The sequence below is a fragment of the Nuphar pumila genome, chromosome 7 (assembly GCF_984573655.1).
Source record: "Nuphar pumila chromosome 7, dmNupPumi1.hap1.1, whole genome shotgun sequence".
Taxonomy (NCBI): domain Eukaryota; kingdom Viridiplantae; phylum Streptophyta; class Magnoliopsida; order Nymphaeales; family Nymphaeaceae; genus Nuphar; species Nuphar pumila.
The window spans coordinates 117,456,132-117,479,532 of record NC_143255.1 but is presented as its reverse complement, the minus strand read 5'-3'; the positions used below and the strand labels follow the sequence as shown (position 1 = coordinate 117,479,532).

At 39.7% G+C, this 23,401-nt stretch overlaps 2 protein-coding genes across 2 annotated transcripts in view; both read left to right on the top strand.

Annotated features, from left to right (window-relative positions):
• Window positions 1-3,635: 3,635 nt before the first annotated feature.
• On the top strand, window positions 3,636-12,456 carry LOC149833117 (WAT1-related protein At3g30340-like). Its single transcript, XM_090012723.1, has 6 exons — window positions 3,636-3,909; window positions 4,787-4,849; window positions 6,030-6,146; window positions 10,321-10,720; window positions 11,375-11,526; window positions 12,277-12,456. The coding sequence occupies exons 1-6, from the start codon at window positions 3,713-3,715 to the stop codon at window positions 12,404-12,406; spliced, it is 1,059 nt and encodes a 352-aa protein (XP_089868849.1). The 5' UTR covers window positions 3,636-3,712; the 3' UTR covers window positions 12,407-12,456.
• Window positions 12,457-14,002: 1,546 nt separating this feature from the next.
• The window catches only part of LOC149833116 (uncharacterized), a 36,479-nt gene continuing 27,080 nt past the window's right edge, over window positions 14,003-23,401 (top strand). Inside the window, exon 1 of the mRNA XM_090012722.1 lies at window positions 14,003-14,351. Coding sequence (XP_089868848.1) covers window positions 14,170-14,351 — 182 coding nt within the window. The 5' untranslated portion in view covers window positions 14,003-14,169. The remainder of the gene's footprint in view (window positions 14,352-23,401) is intronic.

Genomic DNA, 23,401 nt, shown 5'->3' with positions numbered 1-23,401 from the left:
CCTACCCATGTGTCGAAATCTAACACTTAAAGTGCTAATCCCTATAAAATCAAGTATATAGATCACATCTGTATGGTCAGAATTTAAAAATAAAAAAAAAATCCTTAAAAATTCATTTAGCATATTTTATTTAACACAAACCCATTACTCTCTCTCTCTCTCTATATATATATATATGTATACATATATATATATATGTATATATATATACATATATATATATATGTATATATATATACATATATATATATATGTATACATATATATATATAGAGAGAGAGAGAGAGAAACCTACAAAATACAAAACTTACTAAATGAAATATGATAGTAGATTTTTGATGTTTTTTTTCTGAAATTCTGGCCCCATAGATGTGTTCAGCAAGATTGATTTACTAGACATCAACATTTGAACCAAGGATTTTGGATGAAAAAAATCATATTTTGAGCCTAAAAATTTTATGAAAATTGCATATAGTTGATTTCTGAAACCTTATAAAAAGCTGTCCATGCATCATAATCAAATGATCCAAGAAGTGATTCCTATAAAAACAAGCATATAGATCATATCTGTATGGTCATAAATTCAAAAAAATCCAATAGCATATTTCATTTAATAGGTTTTTGTTTTCATGTCAAGGTGCTAAATGAAACATTTTATAGGATTTTTGTTATTTTTTCAAAATTCTAACCTTGCAAATTTATGAAAATTATAGGCCGTTGATTTTTTAAACCTTACAAAAACCTATCCATGCATCAAAAAATAATCCTTCAAAAATTTGTTCCTATAAAAACAAGCATATAAATTACATCTGTATGGTCAGAATTTTGAAAAAACAAAGGAAATCTGATAAAATGTTTTATTTATCATCGTGTCATATTTAGCATGGATCCTATATATATATATATATATATATGAGATAGAGAGGGAGAGATGTATCTGACATGGTTTTTTTGCTAAGGATTGAAACTTGGATCGTATTTTTCAGATGTAATGGCATAATTTTTTGAGTTATCAAATTTGGGTACCTTGTGGGATGTTGATTTTCAAAACCCTTAAAAAACTAGCTTACATGCTGCAAACATTATTCAAAACCCATTTCCCTCCAATCTCCCCCACTCTAACCACCCCCTTTGAAATTGCTAGGGGTAGCTCGAACCTCAACTTCCACAGAACCATGGTCGTATTTCTCAAAATTGGCATGTCGATGAAACTCCTCATGTATAAGCAGCTCTCCAAACCCAGAGCCGGTTGGTTCAACCGGCCTCCTTCCTCTAAGGCCTGGTTTATATACCTTGGGTAAAGTTCTTGTAACTCACATTTCAGCTAATTGCTCCATGATAGAGTGTAGTTCATATATCTGTTTGTCGATGGCAGCATGAAACTAGTAATGGAGTGTTGTGCCGGAGGGGTGCAACATGGATCGGATATGAGTTGCATCAAGCTGAATCAGGCATTGAATCCAAATTTGGAAGTCGATCTAGTTCCAGATCATCAGCCAGCTTAGATCACATATTGGAGTTTAGTATCCTAAGAGACTGAATCCAACCAAAACGGGCGAAAATACTGACTCAGTTAAAGCAAGGTAAATGGGACGCCGGGTTCACTTGAGCATCGATGTCAGTTTGATTCACATGAATCGTTGGCCAAACGATACAAGTCTGATTCCGATACTGACAACATTGGTTGGTAGAATCCTTGAGGTCTCCTCCTCTTCTGATATACACCCATCTTCTACCTTGCGGCAAAGGATGCCCCCCATGGATCGGTCTATCAAGCATTATCATTTTGTGATAAAACAGAGAAGACGAGAAATAACACAAGATTTAACGTGGTCCGGCTCTTGGCCTACGTCCACTGGCAGAGGAACGGATGCTCATATTATAAATGTCACAATGGCAATGAGATACAGGAGGTGTTTATATAGGGTTACAGGGGGCGATAGGCAGGATGGGTTAGGAAACTGTAACCCTTATCGTCAAATACAAGATAAGGCCAAGCAGTTACAAGGGTAGAGACCTGATCCGGAGGGAACCCAAGTTGAACAGGTTCCCAAAGAGACCACGATGGGAATAGGACCGAGCAGGTTGTATGTTACCCTCTGAACACGGGACCGCGTGTTCAGGGGTCTGAATGAGTGCCACGTGGCACTCATTCGGCTGGTTATGTACGGAGGAAGGTGGCACTCATTCGGCTGGTTATGTAGGGAGGAAGGAATATTGCAAAACCCAAGATCTTCCTCCGTACATAACCAGCCGAATGAATGCCATGTGGCACTCATTCGGAACCTTGAACACGCCGCCCCGTGTTCCAGGGGGAACATACACCACCCTCTCGGAATAGGAATCCCATCGTGGTCGGTATACCGTATTTTTAACATTTTGTCAACTTGGAAAGTGAAAAAGCCAATGCGACCATTCCTGCATGGATTCCAAATTGGGAATGGTTATGCATATGGAACACTCTTTCAAATTCTAGCAGAGCGCCAGGCAACTAAGGTATAAATTAAAAGGTCTTCATAGTCATCCACTATGAGTTGCCGTTACTCTATCTAGCAGAATAGCAGTTCCTTCTTAACTAAGGATCATTATATTATTGTAATTAAAAACCTTCATGAAAAGGACATAATCCTTGATCACTTTCAGATTTATTTCCTAAGGAGAACGGTGGGAAGCATAGTCACAAATCACGTTCTCTAGAAAGCATCCGCTCGTGATGTTTTTGAAAAAAAAAAGGGGGTTTTCTGAGGAAATTATACAACTTTATGAAATGTATATAAAAGCAAAAATGAAAATATAATTAAATAATACAAAAGACTAGGCAAAGAAGAGTTTTAATTGCGTTAATATCGGGTTAAAATTTTAACATTTTTAAAATAGGTGTTATTTTGAAAATATCTCCTTTTTTTCTTACTGTATAATATTGTAATAAAATTCTGATGTTCACTAAATATAAGCGATATCGATGACTATGATGGCAAGTGTTGGTTTTTGCAGAATTAAAAGTGGCTTCTCTGATTGTGTGCTCCGCAACTGAACCACCTTCTGGAGATGTGACTCCATCGGCACGATCGACATAATACATTATGATGCTTGATGGATTACACAATTGATTTTCGCTTGCAGGATGAATCAGAAAGAGTTTGTATGATTCTACCACCTGCTGCTAGCATGAGGTCTTGCAGATATCCCCTGTAAGAGGCCGCGAACTCGCCAATGAAGTAGAAACTTAGGCCATGGAAAAGTGGAGGCTCCTTAGACAATTTCAACTAGGTCGTGTGATTGCTATAAAAAGATGGACAAAACCCCAAATATGTTGTTTTTGCTCTGTTTTAGTTGTCATGAAAGCTGTAAATATATGATGCATAATTGTCATGTTACATGAATACAAACTTGCCTTTTCTTCAAAAAATAAACAAATAAAAAAGATGGCAAAGTGATGGGCACTCTTAAAAGTAAAATTTAAAAAACATTAAAAGTAGGTAACATAAAGTAGGGAAGTGACAGTGGAGAATTTAATCTTTTGCTTTGCCCCCACTTCCACAGAATAAAGTTTAGACCACTCAACACCACCTCCAAAAAACTATAAAAGCCCTGAGACTGCCTGCAAGGTCTCCAAAGTAAGGTTCAACAGAAAAGCTTATCAAAGATCAAGTGATCCGGTTCTAGGTGAGGGTTTCCCTAGGTCATCAAAAAGAAATAAAAAAGTAAAAATATGGTTTCACAGGCACAGAGTGGTAGCAGCATTTGGCTGTCGGTGGCGGCAGTGGTGATGGTGCAGGTTGCGTTTGCTGTGATGAATGTGCTAGTCAAGCAAGTTCTAGATGAAGGAATGAGCCGCTTTGTGTTGATCACATATCGGCAGTCAGTTGCAACAATCTTCATTGGTCCCATAGCTTACTATGTGGAGAGGTACTGATCATTTTTTCAAAAGAGGAAATAAAAGGTGTCCTGAGGGGTTAGGCCCCCTTCCATTGAATAAAGATATGTATAGCAAAAATGATATGCAAAATTGCAGAAATATTCCACATTCCTGTACAAAATCCCCATCATCCTATCGGTTGCCCCACTTACGATGTCCTCCTACTTTGATCGGTGATAGAAGAATCATGCAGGTAGTCTTAGATGGATTGGTAGGCATATTGTGTGGTTAATCTAGTTCCAAGGTCTATCCTGTATTTTTTGGTAAAAATGACTTCATGGATGTGATGTTTTTAGTAGAAACTGGCTTTTTTAGATCATTGGAATCTGAACTGTGCACAGGTTTCCCTTAAGATGAAAAAATCGATGATCTCAAATTCACTAATTTTTCTGGCTTTTTTTTTAAATTTATAACCCCAAGAAACCGCACCAGGCAAGAAGACCTGATGGCGCTGGCTCAGCCTGTCATGCCTACAATCGTCATGCAGACAGCTTAAAACTCCTAGGCTAGGACCCCTGCCCCTGGGCCTATGCAAATCTTTGGCTTGCGCAGAGGGGCGAGGCCCATGATAAAACATCTTTTTTATCAAAAAGAACATGATCTAAGGGTCGATTTTCATTAAATTGATTATGTTGGACACATTTACAAGGTCAAATTGAATAAAAACTTGATTGCAGGCACAATTAACTATATTAAATATATGCCTCTATCTTTTTTTCTATACTGGAAACTAAAGCCTGATTTACTTTTGTGATACATCTAGTATTGAATGACTTTATGATATATTAGAATTTTTTGGGGTATATAGGGGTAGCTTCTTTGTAATACAATGTTCTTATAACAACATGCACGGAATTTTGTCTGCAGGCATAAGAGGCCCAAACCAACCACCAGCCTCTTTCTGCTCTTTTTCTTGAGTGCCTTGCTAGGGTAAGCATGTCTGCCTTCAAATTATGATTATTACATTATCCATTTTTGCCTTATCTTGATTCCATGGTCGAGACATACAAGGACACCATTTCACTCCAAACCTGACCATAGTCATCAAGGGCTGTGCTACTGTAGATGATCCAGCGCAGTGTCACCATGCTTGATCCTACAAATGCTGCCATCTTTAACGCTTATGGGAGTGTGGATCTATACCCTACTGTAGATGATCCAGCATGGTGAATACTATGTCCAGTAGTAGTTGTGCAAGGTGAGCCACCAACATATCCACAAATATTGGCCATATTTTGAAGATGCCATCAAGGCCAAAATATCGCGATGTTTCTGCAATAGTATTGTTTTAACGAAATTTCAATTTTTTATGCTTTATATTAGTCATATCTTGGGGAAAATGAGTCACTTTTATTTATTGTTTATTGTTTTTGTTATTTATTTGATATTTTCCAATTAAAACACGAGAAAAACATAAACAAAAACATTCCATTGCCCCTACATAGATCGAGCTGGTAAGCCGAACTAATCAAACAAGGCATATTTGGGATTGACTCGTTTACCAACGGACCGGGATCATTACTCAGCTCGTGTTCGTGTTTAGCGGAGCCGAGCCGAGCCGAGCTAAAGATCGGCTTGTCCCTAAACAAGGTGAGTCGAGCATACGCTGGCTCGTGTAGAAAAAGTTTTATGTTAAAAAATATATAATTTTTTTTATCTATACGAGCTCACCCAAGCTGAGCCGAGCCGAAGACCCAGTGTTCGAGTGAGCTGGTTTAAGCTAAATGATCTGCTCGTGGCTCGGCTCACCATCTGTATGAGCCAATCACAAATGAGTTCATGCTGAACTGAGTCGCGAGCTGTTCGGTTCATTTACCAGCCCTACCCTAAACCATGGCTACCAATAAGGTGTTCATGAGTGCATGCTCCACCTACCTTTGTGCGGATCCTCATCATTTCATTTCACATGTCAAGTGCTGAAACCAACTATTTGTTTTCTTTTTTCTTTTTTTTTTTGAAAAATACATGAATAAAAGCCAACCATTTCTGTTTTTGCATCAATTCATATGATTGCAAAAGCCAGGACGCAACTTCTATGTGACGACAACAATTCTTTTGCTTTTCAATTGAAGTAGGCACAATTGATAACGAAATTTTGAGCATGATTCAGGATGACAGCGATGCAGTACTTCTTCTTCTTTGGGCTGGAGCACACTTCGGCTACGTTCGGCTGCGCCTTCATCAACGTGACCCCTGTGCTGACCTTCCTGTTTGCCCTCCCATTTGGGTATGTACGCCAAACTAGTAACTATGATACTGACTGCTGTGTGTCTGCTTGGTGGTGGTGGTGCACTCGCGGTGGTGGGATAACGTTTGGCGCACTAACTGATGTGTTAGGCACATTATTTGGCTCGTGCTTTCGCTTTCTTGAGAAAGCACACAAGCACTGTAATTGCTAGCCTTCTAGCCATGATAGCAAGCCCCTTATGTGGACCAAGGCACAGAAACCTAGTTTTTGGCTTGGTTTGCTGAGGTGTCCGTCAAATGCCATGACTCTTTGATGATATTCTAGTGGATGCTCAAGTTTCTTGCATAGTGGTGAGGCCCTACGGGTGTGTTTGATTGCTTTAGATCTCAGATCCGAGGTGATATGGAATTCTAAGATCTTAGATTCCGATTAAGTCTCTTTGAAGTTGAATAGGGAGAGAGGGAGATAGAGTGAGCAGAGAATTCTCTGGCCTGAACCCGGCCCTCTCAAGCTAGAGAACCACCATGAATCTGTGGATCTTTCTTTTATGAAAAACTGTGTTCTCGCATGTGCCCTATGCTTAGAAGGAGCAGATTCAAAGACAAGCCGATTACCTTTGCAAGAAACTTGACTTCAATCGGTCCAATCACTGACAGTCATGCCACAGACCTGTGATTGCAGATCATGATCAGTGTGCAATTACACTGTACACTTTAGTGTGCTGCTGGATCTGATCTACCCTCCATCTTCTGTTGGGTCCCAGATATGAAGAGCAGTCAGGTGCAGAGGCACACTTAAAGTGTGCAATGTGATTGCACCTGATCTTCCCTCTAGTTTTGCCTTTTCGTATAAATAGTTGAGCATGGACCCGCAGAAGCCTCAATCGTGAATTACGTTGCATGATAGCGTCCCTTCAAGGAATCCAACTTCATGCAAGTTGCTGTATTGCAGGATCAAAATCATGCGTGTTCCTATCAAAGCACCACACACCAACGCCAACTCGTATTACACACACACACTCATAAATCTTCAAACTATTATATACGTGTATATAGAGTAATTAACGGGTCCGTGCTAAACCCATTTGGTGTTAAACCGCATGATAAATGGGTTTTTCAGCTTCTAGGGTGCTTTTTATGCTGTTCTGGCCCTATAAATGTGTTGGGCATGATCGATTTATTAAGAATCCACACCTGGATCATGTATTTTCGATGAAAAAAATGTTGGGAGACTCAAAAATTTATAAAAAATTTGACCCTTGATTTTTTGAACTTTATAAAAACCCACCCATGTATTGGAATCAAACACTTCAAGAGCTGAAATCAAGTACATAGATCACATCTGTATGGTCAGAATTTAAAAATGAAATGAAAAAAGCCTAAAAAATCTATTTAGCACACGGTTTAGCACCAACCCATCTCTCTCTCTCTCTCTCTCTCTATATATATATATATATATATATATATATATATATATATATATTAGGGATGGCAGTGGACCGGGGGAAAGCGGGGCCCCGCCTCACCCCGTTTGGACCGGGGATGAAGGGTATGAAACGGGGATGGAGGCGGGGACGAAGGTTAAAATCCATCCCCGTCCAGGGATGGAGGCGGGGATGGATATGCACTTTTCCCCGCCCCGCCCCAACCACTTTTCCTCGCAATATCCCCGCCCCGCCCCGCCTCATCCCCGTTTGAACCGGGGATGGAGGACATGAAACGGGGATGAAGGCGGGGGTGGAGGATAAAATCCATTCCCGCCGGGGATGGAGGCGGCGGTGGAGGATAAAATCTTGAGGCGGGGCGGGGGTGGAGACCTTGTCCCCCCCCCCCCCCCCCGCCCCACTGCCATCCCTAATGTATATACATATTAAATTTTTTATGAAGGAAACCGCTAGGGATAAACCCACACTGGATGGTAAGTCTCGTTAGTGAAATTAGCCCCACAATTGCACTCCTCCTAAAGTCACAGTCACGATGGTTGGACCTATAGACATTTGAAGGAAAACAGGTGCAATTTCATTGCACCTGCATCTACCATCCATCTTCTGTTGGGCCTCACAGTTGACAGGTTGTGTCCCAGAGATGCAGGGTGGTCAGGTGCATTGATACGCCCTCTAGACATTTAGGGCCTTTGGACTCTCAACCTCTCTCTAGCTGAGAATAGGGCTGATAAACGACCCCAACGAACTGACCAGAGGGTGTTAATGTTTATCCTTTTTTTAAATTGTGTGCTTAGCCAAGCTCGAGCTTATGGCAAGCCCAAGCTTAAGTGAATCGAGCTCGAGGTGGCTGATTTATAAATTAAATATATTTTTAAAATTAACAAAAATATAATTTAAACTCTCAACCTATTGATTAAAGCTCAAACAGGCTAATTTACAAAATACCTGTATTATATCAAAGTTGTGAGCAGGAGGGTTTGAATTTTAAGCTTATTGCTTGCTAGCTAAACAGTTCAACCATCTACACTCTGTGGAATATAACTATATATATATTCGTTAATGTACCCTCATTTGCCAATTCTATCAATTCAAACAGTCTCTCAAATTTATGTTACGTGAACGTCGTTACAGGGTAATGAGTTTAAGAATTAAATTAAGAGAAAATTGCATTTAACATCTTTTCCTTAATCTCAGAAAAGACCTAAGGTTTCTAAATTTCCTAAGACATGCCTCTTTAAAAAAAATGCTAAAAAAGAGGTCTCTGGTTGACTTTTTTATATTGGCAAGCAGGAGTTAGGCAGACCCCACCAGTTATGCATCATACCATTGGGATTTGAACTTGCAACGTCTCAACACACAAGGTGACCTGCACTAACAGCTCCTACCAAACAAGCGGAGCCCCCCAAACCTGTTGGTATCTCTGGGTTAACCTTCATCATCTTTGGAGACGTGATTCTTTTTAGTTTTCTATATTGCCTTTTTCAGTTAATGATCAATGATAAGTGTCTTATTTGAAGTTTCCGTAAAAATGGAGGCTCATAAATATCATAAAATTCAGAAATCCAATATAACTGGAGTATGAAAAGATCAGGTGCAATATGATTGCACAAATATTTGTGAATTAAGCACCTGATCACCCTCCATCTTGGGGGGACAAGGGCCTGTCAGATGTGGGGCCCTGGATCTGATGGAGGGCGATAGGGTGCTTAATGCACAATTTTAGTGCAATCATATTGCACCCGATCCCGACTCAACTGGAGCAGGGTGTATGTACGAACGACTTGGGTACCAACTAAGTCTGAAAAAAAAATGCAAAAACAATTTAAGGGTCTTTTCTTATACATCTTTTTTAATCAATACGATTACATTTTCTACGGTTTGTGCGTATCTACTCCAGTCCAATCTAGCTGAAGGAATACAACGTAAACTTAGCTGAGTAATACGAAACAAACAGAATACAAATCCAGTTTCATGTGTTTTTTGTTAAATCTAACTTATAAATGTGTTTCATAGTTTACTGATCAATAGTAAACACCTATTGGATTAGGTACTTTTTACGTTCTTATCTATTTTCTAGCTTGTCCAAAAAATCAGTGGTTCATATTACACTGGAACGTTTTATTTATTTGGATTGGACGGTGCAATCCTAGAGTCCGGATCGGGTGCAATCACATGGCGCAAATTTTATGCATTAAGCACCTGATCAACCCCATCAGGCCTTGGGCCCCACAACTGACAGGCATGTCCTCAAGATGGAGGGTGATCAGGTGCTTAATGCACAAATATATGTGCAATCCTATTGCAAAACACTTGATAGAATATTAGAGCTTTTTTTTTATTGAATCAATTCAATCTAAAGCATGGTTTTCCTTCAATAAGCAACGACAGACGCATCTCTAAGTGCTTATACAAGAAACAAATGATCAATCTCCAACAGATTATATTGGCTTTCTCGTGGTTTTTTTTTAATGATGAGGAACCCTCTTCGAGTACAAAGCCACTTAATGCACCCACAGTCTAACCCGGGTGGGGCTCACGACCACCCTGCCTTATCTGGCTCACCTTTGAAAGCTACAGATACACCCGTGTGTCAATAGAGTCCTCATATCGATATCTTCACAATCATCTGATACAATAAGAAATCAGACCTTTACTGGCACTATCTTAGCGCCATTAGTTTTGCCAGTAACAGTCCGCCTGTAATACATTTACTGGCACTAAAATGCCAAGGTCTGAGTGTGCGACCCTGATGCATTGTTTGTGTTGCAGGATGGAGAGTGTGAACATCAAAAGCAACTCAGGAGTGGCAAAGGTTATGGGCACGGTGGTGTGCGTCGGCGGCGCCATGATGGTGACACTGTACAAAGGCAGAGCACTCACGCACCTTTCATCCGACCTGCACCAAAATCAAGAAGCCTCAAAGAAGTTGGAGTCACAGAAGGAGTGGATCCTTGGCTGCCTGTCGCTGTTTGCCGGCAGCGTTGCATGGGCGTCTTGGTTCATAATCCAAGCCAGGATCGCCAAGTCTTACCGTGCCCTCTATTCCAATAACGCCATCGTCTCCTTCCTGAGCGCCCTTCAGTCTGCTGCCCTCACGTTGGTGCTTCACAGAGAACCTTCTCTCTGGGCACTCAGAGGAAAACTTCAGCTTATCACAGTCATATACGGTGTAAGCGGTTCAATTATGACGTTTTGTTTTATAACAAGGAACTCTCAATGAGCCCACCCACCTGTGAGGTAAACATCAGGTGGTGTCACCAACACCCAAGCCCTCGCTGAGCCCACCAGTTAAAGGCACCCACACACCCGGTGAGAGTTGGACCTGGGTCGAAAGGATTAGCACCTTCCCCAGGCCCGCTGCCACTCCAACAACCCAGGACCCAGGCAGGTGTACCAAGATATAGAGTGGATGTTTAAAAAACTCAAGGTGTTCCATTAAAAAAAAAAACAGTGAAGATCTTTGGTAGGATACTGGCATATATAAAAAAACAAAAAAATGTAAAAAATGATATAAGCTTTAAGTAAAATGCAAAAATATAAAAATTTAGAAAATGTGTTTTCATCAAATTAATATTGAAAATAAATGTTATATTTTCAAAGTAGGTGGTATTATGAAAGTATGGCAGTCTTTTATTTGCTTTTGAAAATATCACGATAAAATCCCGATACTTACAAAATGCCGATGATATTTGTTACATAGAATTCTACCATCAGTTAATTTTCAAAGATTAGCAGTTTAGCATTTGCGTGAGGAACTATCGGAAGCAACAGAGTTGGTGCTAATATTCCAAAATTTGGCTGAGAATTTGCACTTCGGATGCAGGGTGCTGTGTGCGCTTGCCTAGCCTACATCCTGATGTCATGGTGTGTTGAGAAGAGGGGGCCCGTCTTCACTGCAGCATTCAGCCCACTCATTCAGGTGGTGGTTGCCATCATCGAGGTCCTGTTTCTGCACGAACGATTGCACCTAGGAAGGTGAGGTCCCTTCCCCCTTCTTCTCCATTCATGTATGATCTCAATAGCTTTGCCGATAGTGGCTATTTTGGTTGGTATACACTTTTCAAGAAATGGAAAGCATTCAACCTCACATTGAGTCCTAATGGGGGCATCCAATAGATACCACCAAAGATATGATGCATAAACATCAATAGATGAGCTCTCAATTATTCTCAATTGAGGTTGTTGTGGGTGTCTTGAATCTTGAACTCTTTTGATCCATTACCCAATTTGAAAATAATTTTGGAGACTGTACAATGAGAATTTTCAATGAAGTTTGTGTTGATCAGAGAGGGTTTGAGCTGATAATCCAAGCCGGGAGCCCATCACAAAATTCTGTTGAGGGATGTGGGGACAGAGCCCTTGCAGTATGGACTTGTCTAGTTTTATCATTATTTCATTTTATACTAGTTAGGGTTTTGTGCCCTTAGTAATATATATTGCCGCCGCCTTTAGATAGATTTTTTGTGTATTGGAGATTAAGGTTTTGAGAGATGTGAATCTCGCCATTGTATTTCCTCACAGCTTGCTAGCAAATTGTTCGTTCCTTTTTTTGCCCGTGGACATAGGCTAGAGTGTCAAACCAAATAATTCTTGTGTTTTCTCTTTTTTCTTCTTCTCTTTTTCCTTCCTGTACATTGTTTCATTCCATTTTGGTTTCTAATGAAAGAGGTCATTCTTTTCTATTCTACTTTTTAGAGTTTTCTTAACACTCTCTGATTTGTGCAGCGTGTTAGGATCTGTGGTGATAGTCATTGGCCTTTACATTTTGCTGTGTGGGAAGAGCAAGGAGAACGAGGGTATCACAGAAAAACAGAAGCAAGCCACTGATGAGAATCTGGCATCCCAACTAGCTTGAATTTAATCTTCATGTGAATTTTCTTCACCAAGATGAGTTTTGTTGCTGAGAGAGCCTAATGAAATGATGAATGATACTATCTTTATATCAACTTCATGGCCGTATGTAGGCGTGTCTATGGGCCTGGTTTACCCGGACCCAACCTGAACCAAACCCTATACGGTCCGGGTATGGTGATAAATAATAAGACCCGAGACCAGACCCAAAGGTCCAATTAATACATTGACCCATGTATAGTTTGTAAAATTTTATACCAGACCCAGACCTGACCCAAGTTTTCGATTAAGACCCACAAATTTTCAATGTAAAATTGATAAAAAATTGTGGTTTTACCAGGTATGGTCCGGGTCAGGTTCATGTAGCTCTTACCGGGTCCGGGTATGGTTTTTCTTATAGTGAAACCGATTAGTCAGACCTGCTACCATACCCGAAAACCGGGTCCAAGTATGGTACCACCTGGGTCTGAACCAAACCCCACCCATTGACACTGCCAGGAAAATGATTGTTAGTAAAGATGTTAGGTCTCTGATTCTGGAAGCGGTTTCTTCATGTAAATATTAAAAAAAAAATAGGCCACGGGAACGCAAAATTCAAGGACATCACTAGGGATGCAAGTGGATCGGGGCGGGAGACCACCCCCGCCCCATCTCAAAATCCGAACCTCTATCCTCGCTTCCATCCCTGCACCGGGATGGATATTAACCTCCACCCCCTCCTCCATCCCCGTTTCATGTCCTCCATCCCCGGTCCAAACAGGGGAGAGGCGGGATCCTGTTTCCTCTTGGTCTATTGTCATCCCAAAGAAGGATTGGGATGGAGCGGGGTGGGGTGGGGGAAATTAAAGCGTAAGTTCATCCCTGCCTCCATCCCCGCACGGGGATGGATTTTAACCTCCATCCCCGCCTCCATCCCCATTTCATGCCCTTCATCTCCGGTTCAAACGGGGCGAGGCGGGGCAGGGCTCCGCTTTCCCCCGGTCCACTGCCATCCCTAGACGTCACCTGACAATCACAGCAACGAGTTCATCTTTAACAATTAAGAAAAGTTGAAGGTAGCCACTAGGGGTTTGGCGTAGTGGATGGAGGCTTAGGCACAGGTGGTTTAGGTTCAAATCTCATAAGCGTCACCCCCTGAACAAGCTGAAGCGCAAGGACTCTCTATGGGTGAGGTTTACATACGGTAGGCAGAGCTAGCGCGACTAGGTCTCTAATCCTAAGGTGATTTTTTCAAGTAAAAAAAGTTGAATGTATCTTGAAGTAAAAACTTATTAACCCTTCAAAATACAGATCCAGTGTCAGGTCAAGCTTGATTCCGATTCTTTAACAGCCATGGACAAAGTCATCATATCCTGTCCGCGAAACAACCTCGAACGAAGACACCAAAATGATATTTTTTAAGGTGTGCAGGGTGTCCTGTCCTCGCTGTTTCATGAGTGAGGGCGGAACACACGCGAAAACCAAAACTTGTCACACAGGGATGCGCAAGACGCGGTGTCCCTGTTGCATTCAAACGTCCAGTTTGGGTTCAGTTCGGGTCTGGTACCTGTCAAAATTCCGATCCATTGGCTACTAAATCATATCCCGGGTTTACTCCTCCCGGCATGTTCTTCAGTCCTGGTTCTTTTAAACCCAACCAAAACCCCTCCGCCAAGTTTCCTATCTGGCCTCGCTTCGCCTTCGCCCCCGCCGTCCGGCACCTCCCTGCACCCCCACCCAACGGAGTCCGGCGAACCCTTCCGCCGGAACCCTAAACCCTAGTGGAGGATGGCCTCCATATGGCGAGCGAGTCGTCGTCTGCCTCTGAGATCTCTGAGTCATCCGAGGCTCGGCGAGAGCTTCGTCGTCGGCCTTCATGCCGCTCCCTTTCTCCCTCTCTGCCCTCCGGAATCGCTTTCCCTAGATCGTGGCTACCGTGCTAGTAGGAGCCGAGACGATCCAAGCGTAAGGTCGGTCTGGATCTCTCTCTCTCTCTCTCTCAATCAGTCGTTTGATGTTGTCGACGGTTTTTCCGTTTTTTCATATCTTCAACTCCGGAATTGGTGCATTTTTCTTCAAAGGGGTTCGGAATTATCAGCGCGTTTGGGAATTTTGTAATGTGAATTGCAGGAAACACTTGATCCTTTGCTTTTTTTTCTGGTGTTTGAGTATGATTTCTTGGAACTATTTACCCTGCATATTTTTTTATCTTAAATACGATTCTCAATTTGTGGAATTGTGGCCTTTTTCGACAGAATTGCGAGTTATTTTGTTTTGCTGATTGCGTGTAATACAGAACTCAGGTTCCCGAATTTTCTGTTTTTGCGGGAATGTGGATCCATGGATCAGAAAGGGAATTCGATTCCACTGAATTGGCTTTCAGTTCCATGGACCGTACATACTATGAAGCATGCTCTGGCTTGTGGAAATCAAAGCTCGTTTGGTGGAATTAGAAGTTCCATTTTGTGGTATCTTTTGTTATCGAATCCCTAAACAATGTGTTTATCTTTGATGCCTTTTTTTTAAGATTTACTGCATGCGATTAATCTCATTCAGTCGCTGATGTTTTCAGCATCAGCACCATGGTTGTAATTTGTCGATGACTTTTCATTCTGAAGCTTTATAATCTCCATTATATGTCAAAATCCATCTTTTCAGATTGATCAGAGTCCTGTTTGATAAAGATCATTGCCAAGTCAGCAGTATGTAGACACGGTATATGATATTGTATCCCCAGAATATTAAGTGAACTTGATACTAATATTCTCTCCGCCCCCGTCTGATTGAGGAATCTTAGTTTTCTTTTCAAATTGGCACTCAACGTATTTTTGAAAATGCCCTAAGCTTTCAAAAAAGTCTGACTTACGCTTCAAGGGATATATCCAAGTAAATCTCGTTTTATCTTCAATGAAGACCACATAATATTTGTAGCTTTCATGAGATAAAACAGGGGCTGGTCCCCAAATATCGGAGTGCACTTTCAAAAAGTTTCATCACTCATTTCATTCTATTCAAGAAAAGGCAACCCACAAGCCTTTCCCATTTGGCAGCTGCAACAAATAGAGCTTTTGTTTTCAGATGCAGAGGCATCAATAAACTTTTTTTTCTTGAGGAAAGAAACAATACTGTGATGCAGGTGTCCAAGCCTCTCATGCCACTTCTCATCTAAGACTCACCTATATCCATTTGAAAATAGTCCAACAGCCTTCTTCAAGAGCATAGAGTTCTCTCCTACTGCCCGTTGCCACCACCTTCTTCATTATCATGTCCTCTATAACACAACTAGTTGAAGAGAATTCAAAAATATAAGGAAATCCGGATGCTTAGTTGACTCAAGTCTTTCTTAAGATCGAGTACAAAAAGAATGTGTTTCAAGGAAATAGGTGAGGGTTTGAATTAATTCTTGCATCTCCTGTATGAGTGATAGCAAGCTTTTCTCCATTTTCCACCATTATATAATAACTGCCAATGTAAGGTTTTAAGTTTAGTATTCTACCTATTTTTCGTTCATGTGTGTTGTAGTACCTGTATTGAGAAACCACGATGAGGCTTGGCTATCTGATATAGTCATGGCTGTGAATGCTTGAGGTATATCCTCGGCTTGGAAAGTATGGTTAAACCAATTAAAACACTTTGAAGCAGAATGGCTTTTCTTTCCACAAATTTGATAGGTAACTTGTTTTTCTTTTTGCTTAGGAGTCGATTGATCAGATTTTTCATTTTATCAGTTCTCATTATTCTTCTTATTATCACTAACATTTACTCCTTGAACAAACCCATGACCTTTTGAGATGAAACGGTATTGACAGTTACCTCTCTTCTTATTATGGCATGTTTGGCTAAAGTATGCCATTTGCACCTGCTTATTCGACCCATTAAGCTTGATTCAAGTCTTGTAGTTTTGTAACAAAGGTATAATGTCCTTATACATTGGGACAGGAGGTGTTAGCATACTAGTGACAGAAGATTCATATTCTTGTCCCAAACCTCGAATAAGCCAAAATACTTTGGCTTTATGTTCGACCAGATTTCCTATGGTTGCAAGATCATCACAAATAGATTTGAACTTTCTAAGATACTCGCTAACCGAATTTGAACCTTTCTTAAGAGTTCACCTCATTTGGATGAGATAGAATTCTCTTTCTTGAGAATCTTGTGCAAACACATTTATAAGGGAGATCCATATCTCTCGATGTCTCAAGCCCCATGACAAGTCCAAACACACTTTTAGAAAGTGTGCTTGTTATCCACCCTTTTAGCAGCCGATCTGATCTCCTCCAAGCCACGGGTTTAGAATTTCTTTGATCCTTTCAGCAACAATACCTTAGATAATCATTGAAGGAGGCATAGATGCCTCCCCATTGATGAATCCTTGCATATCCTGGCTCTCCACAAGAACCATTATTTGAGTTTTCCACACTAGGAAATTTGATTGACTTAGTTTTAACATGACAAAGTTAGGCACATTAAGAGTCAAAGGATAGGGTATAGTGAGGATGACGATCCAAAAATGGAGGATGATGAGGCCATGGTAACAATAGGACAAAATCATTAGGGCAGCTCTAATACCATAAAGCAAAATGCGGATCAGAGTAAATGCAGAGAAAAGGAAGCAAACAATAGGATTTAACATGGTTCGTTAAATGAGTTGCAATCCATATGGTAGGTGGTTTCAATGCAATATGATAAAAAAGTTGGGCTACATTGTCCTATCCTTAGTCACAAATATCAGTATCAGGATGTTATAGGTTTTCGTGAAAATCTCAGGATTTTTTTTGTTCTTTTTTGGGAACCATTCTATTGGTAACAATGTCAAATCCTTTCTAACTTCTCTATCCAATTCGACCTTATTATCCTAAAAGAAAGGAGGATTCAAATAAGTTGTTGTAGCATGTAAAGGGTTTTACACAAGCTTTTTCCACCTCTTGTCAACGATATCCCAATACACCTTATACTTGCTGATTTCATTATTAAGAATTCTCTTGATAGCTTCTTTTGCTCGATCTAGTGTCTCATACAAATAACCAATTGTAGCTTCTCCATCTGTCATTCTTAAAACTCTAACCAATGGCTCTACAACCATAACGATGTCATACCCATTTTTCCAAACATATTCTCCTTGAATTTTGTATGTCACTTCTCTCCCTTCACCCTCCTTGGTAACGTCTAACTTTCTCCATTCATACGAGGCAACCATAAGTCTAAGGCTTTCTTCTTGTTTCAAGATTGATTGCAAGCATATAACATAGGAAGCAAATCTTTTGACACTAGACCTTTGCAATTATCTTCCCTTATGGGTCCTTATTACAAGTTTCATGCTGTAGATGAGCTTTACAATCATCTTAGCATTAGTCATAGCACATCATCATATTGGACCTCACATAAGTTAGAATTGCCCCACCCCCATGAGCATGAGGTGACGTCTTGTAGTTGGAATATGGATCTCATGACATCTTTAACAATATGAGTCGAATAGCAAGTGTTGAGGCTGACTCCTGAATCTTAATCCGTATAGACTCGACCCACTACTTTATAAATAAACGGATTACAAACTAATATCAAAGCTCAATGTCTCGCTACACCCGCTCCATTGGAGCCAAAAATCAAGACATCAAATCCTACTAAAATCAAAAGAACATCAAAATAAATTGGGGACGATTTCGGACTGTAACAAAATGTGCATCATTGATTTTTCCTTCTGCAACATCCAACTTCATGAAAATTCTACCACTTGGGGAACTGACCAATAGGTTTATCTAAGACCTGTTTCTAATGGTATCCTTCTAAATATCTAATATAACACTGCACCCACTAGTAGACCAAGAAGATTTAACATTTTCTACATATTTGGGGACTTTTTGTTTTGCCTCATCCAACATTTTTGTTCTTGTGGTCTCACTACTTGGTGGCTCATAACCAGGGCCATGATTATCAATTGCAATAGGAAAATTTTAGAACTTTGGAGATCTTAACAAATTAAAAGGCAGATTGTTCATAACAAGAACATAAAAAAGAAGACTATCAATATATTCATTTTCTTGTTTTTCCCACATTTCAGGCATTGTTTTTTTAATGCCCCTAATGAAGTAGAATATAGAGGCTTGCTAGAAATCGTACCCAGTGATGAAGTGTTGCCTTGTCCACTTGTTGCATCCATGTAAGACGTGATCTTGCTTCTCTTGGCTGGTTTCTCCACCTCTTGACATGTTGCAATTGCCATATTTTTTTACCAATTTTGGAACTCCTTTACATGCTTTCACATTTTTTGCTGATTCCAGCCAAATGTTTCTTAAATTGAATGATTCCTCTTGAAAATTCTGTTTTCCAATAGTTACATAACACTTTTCCACCTCCTAGGTTTTCTCCATGCTGCCATTGATTCTTTCCCTTCCTCTTTTTTCTTTCTTTCTCTTCCCTTCCCTTCTTTTCCTTCCTTCCTTCTTTCTGCCCCCGACAAAGGCCATCCACCAACAGCCCTCCGTCCTCTTTTCTTCCTTCTTTCTTCCCCTGTCGCAGGGCAACCGCCAACAAACCCCCTTTCCCCTCCTCTTTTCTTCTTTCCCTTCTTTTCTTCCTTCCCTCTTTCTTCCCCTGTTGCAAGGCAACCACCGACAGCCCCCCTTCCCCTTACTGTTTCTTTCCTTCCTTCTTTTCTTCCTTTCTTTCCTTTCATCCCTTCCCTTCTCTTTCCCTATCGCTGGGCAGCCACCGAATCACTGACAGCCCCCCTTTCCTTTCCTTCTTTTCTTCCTTCATCTTTCTCTTCCTTTCTCTTTCTCTTCTTTCTTTCTTTCCCTATTGCCGCAGCTCTGAGTGTCGATATTATCGGGAATCAAGGTCAAAAGACCCCCTTATGTTACTTAAAAGATTTAAAAGGGTAAACCCTAAACCAAAAAATTATAAATTTTATACCAAAACTATAAACAAAAAAAAATCAATAACGACGTGTATCCTTTTTTTTTAAATCCTCAAATACCCCTACTCTAACAATTTTAAAAAATAATTGTTGTTGGGTTGTGATCGCGATAATATTTCAAGATATATATAAATTGCCAATATTTTGAAAATATCATGATATTTAACCTTTAATATTGTTTTTCCATTTTATAGCTTTAATATCACGATATTTTCAAGATATCGGTGATATATGTGAGTATGGTCCTATCATACTAGGGACAAGATGAGGTAGTTTTTTTGTTTACAACGGCTTATAGTCGGCTTTGTGTGTTCATTGTGTGCTTGAAAGGTATTGCATTGTTACTTACATCACTTTCTAACTTTTTTGGCATTGTAGCTGCTTTAGCACCATTGGATTTGTACTATTGAACAAAACGGTGTTGCTGAAAGAAAGCATAGAAACATCATAGAATTGTGGTTGACTATGATTTTTCATGCCGATGTGCCAAAAAAGATATTGGGTTGAGGCCTTTTCTACAGCATTTTTTTTATAAACAAGTTTTCATCTAGAAACTTAGACATGGAGTCACCATATTGTAAACTCTTTGGGAAATATCCAGGTTACTCTAGCATGTGAATTTTTGGTTGCCGGTGTTTTCCTTATTTAAAACAGTATGCACAAAATAAGTTTGATCCAATGTCACATGGGTGCGGGTGTGCGGCAATATATATATATATATATATATATATATATATATATATATATATATATATATATATATATATATATATAAAGCAAGGTTTTAAAACTCGCCGAGTCAACTCGGTGACTCGGCTCGGCCCTCCAGCGAGTCAACCCGGCAAGCTAAACTCGGTCTGCGAAGACTCGGCTGTGACTCGGCCAGACTCAGCATGACTCGGGCGAGTTCTGGGATGTTTAAAATTTGATTTTTTGGGTATTTCAGAATAATAAAAAATTTGTAATATTATTGAGAATATTGCTTTTACTTTCTTACTTAATGTCTTCAATATGTAAAGAAGACAATCTGTGACTATGATCTAAGGTAAATGTTATTATTGGATATGAATCTATTTCTAGAAGCATCAGGCAGGACAATCTTCATATTCAACAACAGCTAATTAATATTTTACGATCAAGTAGATTGCTGCTTTTATTCTGTTCTACACAATTATACTTTTTGCAGTTTCTTTGCATAAACGCATTTAATGTTTTGCTTTAAACTTTACTAACATAACTATATAACAAGGAATAATTTGGTTTTCTCCTCACACCTTTCCTCCTTGCCCCATCTTTATGAAGGCATAATAGACAAAAAAATGGAACAAAGTCATACATAACTTTGGCCTTAACATCCATAGAGTTCCAACATCTACTTGCTGCTTCTTTCTTATCCTTTCAGACTTCATATTTTCTTTGTATCTCATATCGTCTATACCCCTTTAATCAGAACCAATTGTCCTCACCTTGCCTTATCACATCCAACAAAAATTTCTCTTTTCTTTATAGGCATGTGCATTTTTAATGCATAAAGGCATCTATGTAACTGGAATAAATTGTGCTCTTTCATTCCACATTTCCAACTTATTGCTCATTCGTGAACAATTTATCTACATGCTACGATCTCCTTATTTCAGTTCAACCCAAGATTCTGCATGGAGCCAAAAAACATCTCTTGTTTACTGAAAAACATGGTTTGAGACAAATTATATATTGTTTTACTTTTAAAATCAAAAGTTAACAAAACCCGGTCCGAGTCACCGAGTTGACCCGCCGAGTCATGAGTCAATAAAGAACGAGTCGAGTTCCGAGTCACTGGGTTTTAAAACCTTGATATAAAGTCCAAAAGTTGGACATAAATGACCCTGGGTGCATTGACTGCGCCCAGGGTCAGGTTGACCGCATCGGGTGCGGGTGCGACATGGGTGCGGCACCTAGTTGGAGAATCCCTGTGACATATAGGGCAAAAAAAAATTCTTGGCAATTTTTTTTTTAATCCTGAGAATTGGACCAAAATGACCCTGGGTACGTTGACCGCACTTAGGGTTGGGTTGACCGCACCCACCCTGATAGCCGAATCCCTGTGACATAGGTTTGATCCGAAATCTTTGCCTTGCATATTTACAATGTTAAACACAAAGGATATAAGTGTCTTCATCCTTCAATCAGAAGTGTACATGTCAAGGCACGTGAAGGTTTTCAAAATGAAATTCTTCAAAATGGCCAGCAACATTTAAATCCAAAAGATGAGACTTTACCCATTAAAGTTGACGAAAAATGTCCAACCTTATAATAGTGACAATCATTACGATGGGGATCATGTGAATGATAGTCAGCAAAATCAAGTTAATCAGGTTATTAGCTCCACTGGTACCATGATTACTCAAAACATGACCAGTTTCTAAACCAAACTCGAAATATGCAAATTTGCATGTTGCTATGTATGCATCGATCCCAAAAGAACCAAAGTCGATCAAGGTTGCTCTGACACATTCTAGTTGGAAAGAAGCCCTGAATAAAGACATATAAACATTAAAGGTTAATGGAACATGGGACCTAGTTCCATGGGAGCCAAACATGAATTTAGTAGGATCAAATAGGTTTTAAAACCAAATTGAAGTTCGATGGAAGTCTAGAAAGATTGAAAGCCCATCTTATCTCTCGCAGTTTTAATCAAATTAAATGCATTGATTTTTATGAGATATTCTCTGCCATCATCCGACCAGCTAGTCTTAGAACTATCTTAACCATCTCCACTGTAAAGGGATGGGAAATAAAGCAGTTAGACGTGAAAAAATGCTTTTCTACATGGGGTTTTGAATGAAAATGTTTTTATGAAGCAGCTTCTTGGGTACGAAGACACATCTTTTCCAAATCATCTGTAGATTAAAGAAAGCATTATATGGGCTCAAACAAGCGTACAGTCAATCCCTCTATGTTTGTTTATTGTCATAATCAGGATGTCTGAATATTACTTGTCTATGTTGATGATATGGTTCTCACTGAAAACAATGAAAGATTCATGAATGCGTTTGTTGGCCAAATAAAACGAGAATTCACTATAAGGGATTTGAGAAAGCTGCATTATTTTCTTGGTATCGAGGTTGTGTATTTTCATGATGGAATATTTTTGTGTCAAAAAAAGTTTGTGCACGGTCTTTTGAAAAGAGCTAAAATGCTTGACTTATCGACCTACTGGCACACCCTTGGCTACCAAAATTCAAAGTAGAAGAGAGGATGATAAAAAGTACAGTGACCCGTCTCACTATTGAAACTTGGTCGGAGTACATCAATATTTAACTATCACACAAGCAAAATTATCATATAGTGTAAATTTTGTTAATGAGTTCATGCATGATCCAATTATAGGTGATTATCAGTCTGTAAAAAGGACTCTTCGATATTTAAAGGGAACTATGGATTTTGGGGTGAGAATATTGTCCCAAAGTACATTGGATTTGTTTGCTTTTTCATACCCATATTGGGTAGGGTGCTTGAATATTAAAAAATCCACAACCGGGTTTTGTACATTTCTTGGAGATAATTGCATATCCTAGACTGTGAAAAAGCAAAGCATTGTTGCATGGTCAAGTGCGAAAGCAGAGTATAGATCCATGGGTTCTACTACTGCTATACTAACATGGTTACCTTCATACTTTGTGATATTGGTGAGACTCTTACAGATTCTTCATTGTGATAATATCAGTGCACTCTACATGACTATCAATTTGGTTTTTCACAATCGATTGAAACATATCCAGATTGATTATCATTATGTCAGAGAAAAGGTTGCCCAAGGTAATCTGATTACAAAGTTTGTATCATCGGCTCAGCAGATAGCAAATATATTTACTAAACCTTTGGCAAAGGCTCAGTTTCAATGTTTACACACCAAACTTGGCCTATGTACTCAGCTCAGTTTGAGGAGGCATGATAAAGATCACTGCCAAGATGGCAGCCAGCTGAGTAGTGTTAAAACAACTACAATATCAAAGAAGTAAAAAAGTGATGCAAGCAATTAATGCAGTATCTTTCAAGCACGCAATGCACACGCCAAGTTGACTATGAGCTGTTGTAAACAAAAATGCTACCTTATCTTATCCC